At 37.3% G+C, this 7,550-nt stretch overlaps 1 protein-coding gene across 1 annotated transcript in view; it reads right to left on the bottom strand.

The window, feature by feature from the left end:
• col9a1 (collagen, type IX, alpha 1) overlaps window positions 1–7,550 on the bottom strand; it is a 22,879-nt gene that overhangs the window by 9,808 nt on the left and 5,521 nt on the right. Inside the window, exons 13-22 of the mRNA XM_015401254.1 lie at window positions 4,625–4,678; window positions 4,448–4,501; window positions 4,288–4,341; window positions 4,153–4,206; window positions 4,015–4,068; window positions 3,872–3,925; window positions 3,676–3,729; window positions 2,186–2,230; window positions 2,026–2,079; window positions 1,888–1,941 (exon numbers count right to left, since the gene is read on the bottom strand). Coding sequence (XP_015256740.1) covers window positions 1,888–1,941; window positions 2,026–2,079; window positions 2,186–2,230; window positions 3,676–3,729; window positions 3,872–3,925; window positions 4,015–4,068; window positions 4,153–4,206; window positions 4,288–4,341; window positions 4,448–4,501; window positions 4,625–4,678 — 531 coding nt within the window. The remainder of the gene's footprint in view (window positions 1–1,887; window positions 1,942–2,025; window positions 2,080–2,185; window positions 2,231–3,675; window positions 3,730–3,871; window positions 3,926–4,014; window positions 4,069–4,152; window positions 4,207–4,287; window positions 4,342–4,447; window positions 4,502–4,624; window positions 4,679–7,550) is intronic.

Below are 7,550 nucleotides of genomic sequence, written 5' to 3'. Positions count from 1 at the left end.
GAATTAAACCAATAAAACTAGGGAACATAGAGCAAAGTAAAGCACAATACAACCAAAACCATGACAGTTTGTCTGCCCTTAGTGGACATGGGCACACTGAGCTGGATGTTTAGTTCAGACTATGGGCATTGAAGCATCTATACCAGGGGTCCCCAAACTTTTTCCTGTGAGGGCCGCATAACTTTTCCCCTCTCTGATGGGGGGCCGGGGTCAGTTTGTAACAGAAAAATTGTGACGATTGCAAGAGTGCCTAAATTTATGACGGGATTTATGTCTTTATGACGGGAGTCATAATGTCTCCGCAGGTTATATTGTTTGAATACCGCCACCGCCTCTTGACAGACGAGACAGACTTTATATTGAACAAAAAAATTAGCATTTGTCCAATTCAGGTTTAATGCCCTGCATTCTGAATCAATCTTTCTCTTACCTTTTCTTTTCGCCATTGTTCCATTCGCTCTTTACGGAAGAGAATTAGGGCCATTCAAAAGAAAAAAAACTATTCAATTCTGACTTTTCTTTCTTAATTAAAGTCAAAATTCTGACTTTTTCTTCAGAATTCTGAGAAAAAAAGTCAAAATTGAATAGACTATTATTTTTATTTTTTTGAATGGCCCTAATTCTCTTCTGTATCTCTTTGAGAAGGGCGGGTTTAAGATTTTATGCTGGGGGTTGCCAGATAGGGGCACAGACCCCAAAAGGGTGGAACTTGTCGCGTTATGTGTATGAAATAGTTACTAATAGTTAATAATAAAAAAAACTTCATAATTAAGGAACATTTTATTGCAAATGTCCAACTTTAATATCAAAAACAAACAAAAAAAACACCTATATGAAAACACTGTCTGGTATTGTTCAGGGGGCCGGACCAAGTGTGGAGGTGGGCCGGATCTGGCCCACGGGCCGTAGTTTGGGGACCACTGATCTATACCTTCCACATTGCTTTCATGTAGCCCCATCTGCTAAGGTAATACAGCCCGGGTCTCTGGAAATTTGACGCAGACCTTTTTTGACCAGGCAACTTCTAAGCTGGTATGGTTCTATGTTAGGTTAGGCCCTATGGTCTTGCCTTAATGACTCTGTGGATGACCAACGTTGATCTAAAAATAACAGATTAACTTTAATGTGTGTTTTCTGTATTTTCAGGGTTGTTGTTTGTTTGTTTTTTCATTCCATTTTTTTCTTCTTGGTATACCTTGTACAGCTGTTCAGGTCTGCTGTTTTTCATATCGTGCCAAGTGTTATGGGTTAACCTCATTATCGATTGCATGTGTTTGATATAGTATTGTATCAGTTAGTTTATTAAGGATAAACAAAACAATAGTTTATAATTGGACATTACCTGATATAACTGTGTTGTTATATTTCCTACTGATTTGCTGTCCTAAGTTACACCTGGACACAAATTTGATGCACAAACACTTTACTTTTTCACATAAATAAGAGCAACTTCACAACATTACCACTGTCGAATCACATTCAAACATTGACTTGGTCTATAAAAGGTCAGCTATTTTTATTTTACAGCATCAGTAAAATATCTGATTTGTTGAATAACTTTTAATAACACCTATAAACCATCATTATTATTTTTCTTACTAAAACCTGTCCCCTAACTGAAATAATTTTTTAAAAGGCCTTCTTCACATCAGGTCCTTCATAATAAAAATAATGAAAATTCCCCTTAATGAGTTAAGTAATCTTATGAAACTGCGTTTTACTTTCATTCAGCATATTTCTCTCTGAAAGTAAAAAGGTCTTTGATCTGAAACATGAATTTATGATAAGGTGCCAATTAGCTAACAGGTTTTCTATCTAAAGAAGCTTAGCTGATTTAATGAACAACTTGACTTCATGCGCCAAAGTGAATATGAAAGAATAACTTACAGGCTCACCGATGGGTCCCACAGGTCCCACCTCTCCTTGTTCTCCCCTTTCACCCTGTCGTGTGAGTAAAGATATCAATGACAGAACAGAAAACATCCAACCATGCTGATGTATCAGAGTGCTTCTGTTCACACTTACTTGTTTTCCAGCCGATCCCAAGGTCCCAGGAAAACCAGGTTTCCCGGCATCACCCTGATTAGATTAGATATAATTGTTTTGTTTTTTTCATTTTGGTTTTGAAATTGATAATTAAACAAACAAAAAGGAATAATTGCTATTAATTAATCCAGCATTTAACCTTGGGGCCACTCAAGCCTTTTGGTCCCGGTGTTCCAGGTAAACCCTGAGAAGATAAAGAATTTCCTGGTTTATTTTCCCCCAACAAATGAGAAGGTTTTTATGAAATGTCATAAGAACATGCAGTCTGAAAGGTGTAGAATGCTTTCATGTTCAGCACCCTCAGTACACAATTCTATTACAGCTCAAAGTGCATAAATAAGGTCATTAGAGGCAAACATCTAGCCTCTAACAGATTTCCTTCAAGACGTGATATAATTTAGCTCCATCCATCATATCATCTCCATCTCTGCAACTGGGAAGAAGTTCCCTGTCTCTGCCGAAAAAAGGCAAGATACCACTTTGTTTCAAAGTGGAAAATCATGCATGCTGGATTCTGAGTGGCATTAGCTTTCTGCCATGCTTGGCATTTGTAACTGGATCCAGTAGTTCAGTTTCTGTCCAATCTCACCAGAGCCCTTTCTTTGATGTTTCACTTCAACTTAACATGGCTTATAGTTTTCATCTAAAACTGTTTTTGGATCCAAACTGTAGTTGTCTGCAGCTCCTCTTGAATTACCAAAAGCCCTATTTACCTCTTTTTCATTAATGTTGTCCTAAATCAATATTTTAAGGGTTGTGCATACTTTGTCATTTTGGATGATGGATTTATTAGTTTGTTTTATGATGTTCAAAGTGCAGAGTTTTGAATTATAATGAGAGCTGTGGTACTCCAAAATATTTGCGTCAACAATGCTTTGTCAGATGGTCGCACTTGATTTCTTTTAATGGGTTTTTGGGGAAAAGGCTCATAAATCAAATGCATGCCACTGTATATCACATCAAGTCCCTGTAAAATATCATAACTTTTTGCCAAAATAGAAATGTAGTACTTTTTCAAAGAACAGTGATATAATATTTCACATAAGGCTCCTTCTGTCAGTTATTTTGCTAACTGATTGCCATTATGTCAGTTAATTAGGCTTAGCAAAAGATTATTAATATTTTTCTTTGTCATCTAATCCCTATCTTAGAGAATCAGTTTAGAAATCTATACCGTTCAAAAACATTAGAGAGAAAAACATTTATTTAAAGACTCTATGTCACACCAACATTGGGAAAAATCTATATCTGGATAAGTCATTTTTAATTAAAATAAAAACATTTGTTCTTGGATTGAGACATTTTGTCAATCGTACAAGACAATTTACACTTAAAAAAGGAAAACACAACTGCATTGTCTTATTTCAAGTGCATGTTATCTAATTATATTGTTTTAAGAGTAAAAATAATGATTCCATTGGCAAACTGTCTCAAATTAAGAGTAAATACACTTAATTTAAGAAATTTGTACTGTCTAGATCGTTTTTCCAGTGAAGGCAGGAGTCAAACTGCGATCCACCAAGCAGGTTCCACCAGCTTTGATTTTTTTTAAGGTCACCAAAAAGCCTCACTAAGTTTCAGTTCAATTACAGTCAGCCACAACAGTTTGAGGCCAAAGGTCATACTCACAGGAAGCCCCTGAAGTCCAACCTCTCCAGGAACGCCTGGCTTGCCAATGTTTCCCTGCAGAGGAACAGACAGGGATAAAAAGGGTAAGCTACCTTAGCTCCTGTATGCAAAAAAACCAAACTTGAATGAATGACTTAATGTTTGTAACTGAAGCATTATTAACGATCAGTATGAAACAGAAGATATCACTCTTCACCTTTGCACCCGGCAACCCAGGAATACCCTCACGTCCGTCAACACCAGGTAATCCCTGATGGGAAAGAGAAGACATAAAAAAATTTTATTTTGAAAAAACACGCCTAAGACTGATTGATTATTTGGCATTGATCAGAGTCTTACAGCTTCTCCTTTGGGACCTGGGAGTCCTGTTATCCCTCGTGGTCCTTGACCCCCCTAATAAAACAAAAGTTTTATAAATATCATGTAGTTGTTTTTTGCTTTGTTTTTTTATGCCTGTGATAATGTTTATTCACTTACTATTTCACCTTTTGTCCCAGGCTCACCCATTACTCCTCTCTGACCTCTGTCCCCCTGAAATAAGAAGGCAACACCTATAATATACACCTGATCGCATAGAGTCATTTATGAATATGTCCTGATTGAAAAGCTTACTGCTCCCCCTGCTACTCCCTGTGGACCTGGCTCTCCATCTGGACCTCGAGATCCCTGCCAGAAAACAATTTGTTAGTTTTTTTAAAGGAGGTTTTCAAACTGGAAGTAATTCAGAAAGACTTCCAACACAACTAGGCGAAATGCTATTGAAAAAATTCACCATCTCTCCCTTGGGGCCCATCATTCCCATGGCTCCACGTACTCCCTGGGGTCCCTGAAATAATAATCAACTCAAACAGTGAGGGAAGAAAATAACTGACTCAAAGATAAGATTGAATCTTATTTCAGACGTTAATACCACCTAATAACATGTGCAGTTATAGAGAGAGTATCTTACTGTCGGACCCTGGGACCCAACATCTCCTGGTCCTCCCTGGTCTCCTTCCTCCCCCTGAGCAAACAAAAAAAAAAGAATTACAAATGAAAAGCTGCATGACCTTAATAAGAAGAAATGCTGAGCGGCATCCTCAACTAAGAGTGACTCCTTTAGACTGATTAGGACGGACATTTCATTAGTCTCTTTTCCTTGCAGACATTTTGTAGCTAAATGTTGACGTTATTTGCTGTGCAGTAATTAGAATGCAAGCCTGCCACTCAGAAAAGGAGTCAGGCCCATTTTATTCAATAGATCCCATGAGTTAAAAAAAAAGCATTTCAATACAAATCACTAGACGACCAGCTCCAGAAAAAAAATGCATCATTACGAATGATTCTCTTTTCTGCCTCAATTGAAAACCAGAGGCAGCTCTAACTTTCAGGCACATACTATTTCATGCCTGCAGCTTTACTCGTTTTCTGTTTGTTTATATGCAAATGTTACAATGTATTTTATTAAAGGGAGAAAGGGAATTTTTTGCCAATAGAACAGTATCCAATTGGAATTAAAAGGTGTTGATTAACATTAGTCTGAACTATCCTATTACCCTGTGCTGCAAGGCCTTTATATTCATATGAAACATGATGTAGTAAGTCCTTTTAATACCTGAAAAACTAAAATGAAAGTCACGAAGAGGCCGAGTCTAATTGTTGCCTTACACAGGCTGTTCCACATAACTGCTTTTTGCAAATAAACATTGATGCAGTTGCCACAAACATTTGGTCAATCGGTTACTAGCTTAAGTCATTGGGAATTACTTCTTAACACAAGGCCAGTTTGCTTTGGATAGTTGTTGTTTTTCTTATTATTATTATTACAATAATTTAAAACCAGTTTTTTTTTACTTGTTCTTTTTAACTGCAAAAAACGTTTGTTTTATCTGAAATATATAAAAAAAATTTCAACAAAAAAAAAAATACATTAAATCCAGGAACAAATTCATGGAAGGTTTGATGTTTTCTGATCTGTTATGCTTGAATCTATTTTTAATCAGCTTAATAAAAGATATGTATAATTTTTATAAACCGTTTTTGTTTTATTTTGTCACTTTTAAATGTTTCAGAGCATCTAACCAAGTCCAGTTCTTAAGGACTACCATCCTACAACTTGTAGATGCAGCTCTTCCTCAGCACTCCTGAATCTAACGGCTGAAATCTCTGAGCTCTGCAGAGGTCTGATAACAAATCAATAATTTTATTCAGATGTGTTGAAAAATGGATGTATGTAAAAAGTGCAGGGCAGGAACTCTCCAAGGTACCTCAGGCTCCCATGATATAACTTATATCAATGTTAGACAAAGATAAGCTAAGTAAAAAAAAAAATAGCTGCCCAAATATTATCGACAAATATTAATGTTGAATTTTTGTAATTTTCAACGCACCTGAAGCAGCAGAGCAGTTAAAGTACATCACACTGACACAGACATGTTTAGCTCCATGCTGTTATTTTTGTTCAGCAATATGTTAGTTTTTCTTAAAATATTTTCGAAAACCTTTATCATCATGTGCTTTTGGTATATATTACTTTTTTGGTTGAGAATGGGTTTGACCATGTAACTCTCCCATATAAGTGTTTTTTTTTTTTTTGCCCTGTCTCTCTATTATTGTGGAGCCATAAAGACTGAGATCAACTGAGGTAAGTGAGGCCTGCAGAGCTTTAAGTATTGTTTTGCGATGAAAACTTGTTGGTGCCCTTTGGATTGTTTTCCACCTGCAGAACTAAGAGCCACATGAGCTTAAGTTCAAGACCTAACTTTCAGACTCTCCTTTAGGGTTTTTCCATCAGGGAGCAGAAGTTATTGGTTCATCAAGGGGGGCATGATAGCAATGCAGCCCTTGACCATCCACTTTTCTAACAGTCAGTATGATGTTCATTGTTATGAAACGCTTTCTTAGTGTTGCACCAGATATGATAGGATTCAGACCTTCTGCACGGTTTCACATTCAGACATAATTTGTAGAATGCCTTACACAACTAAGTCACCAATATTGTTGTACAGGTGTAAAAAACAAAAAATAATAAAATAAAATCTAAACTATGCTGTAAAACATAAAATCTACAGAAAAGTAACAGTATACAAGGAGTTCAAACGATAATGCCCAAAAAAATAAGACTAGCCCGTTACCATTACTCAAGTAAAGCAAAATTGAAAAGATTAGTATTTAAAATATATTTAATGGTTATTGCAATCCTGATTTGATGACCATTCCATGATGAGTGACTGGAACAACTAAAAACAGCAGATAACCTGAAGGATCTTACATTGTGTTGCACAGTCGAGCAGTGGGTAGCACTGCTGCCTTGCAGCACACCGAGTTCGATTCCCGGCCCAGGGTCTTTCTGCCTGGAGTTTGCATATTCTCCCTGTGTATGCATGGGTTCTCTCCAGGTACTCAGGCTTCCTCCCACAGTCCAAAAACATGACTGATATGTTAACTGGGTTCTCTAAATTGTCCTTAGGTGTGAGCTTGTTGCAGGTATGACACATATATTTTTGATGAGCGTGGTCTACTCTATGTTATTCCACGCCACAACGCAAGAGGGACAATCATGAACTAGCTAGGATCGTGGGTGTCCGTGTGTTGATTTGATGAGCTTGTTTGCCGTCTACAACCCCTGATACAACACCGGAAAACAAACAGTTCACCCGTAAGTGTTCCTGAAAGACTGGCTGTGGTGCAAACCAACAGACCGTCTCAAAGAGCTACAAACTAGCGTCCTGTACGGTGTCTGGGCTGATTTAGTCTCAGAAATGTCTGCGTTTGTGTCGTAGTTAAAGGGCTGGTTATGCATGACAAAAAACAGATGGATGGATGGATGGATGGATGGATGGATGGATGGATGGATGGATGGATGGATGGATGGATGGATGGATGGATGGATGGAT

This window comes from Cyprinodon variegatus, unplaced genomic scaffold, assembly GCF_000732505.1.
Source record: "Cyprinodon variegatus isolate N-32 unplaced genomic scaffold, C_variegatus-1.0 Scaffold1199, whole genome shotgun sequence".
Taxonomy (NCBI): domain Eukaryota; kingdom Metazoa; phylum Chordata; class Actinopteri; order Cyprinodontiformes; family Cyprinodontidae; genus Cyprinodon; species Cyprinodon variegatus.
This window is presented reverse-complemented; position numbering and strand designations above follow the sequence as displayed.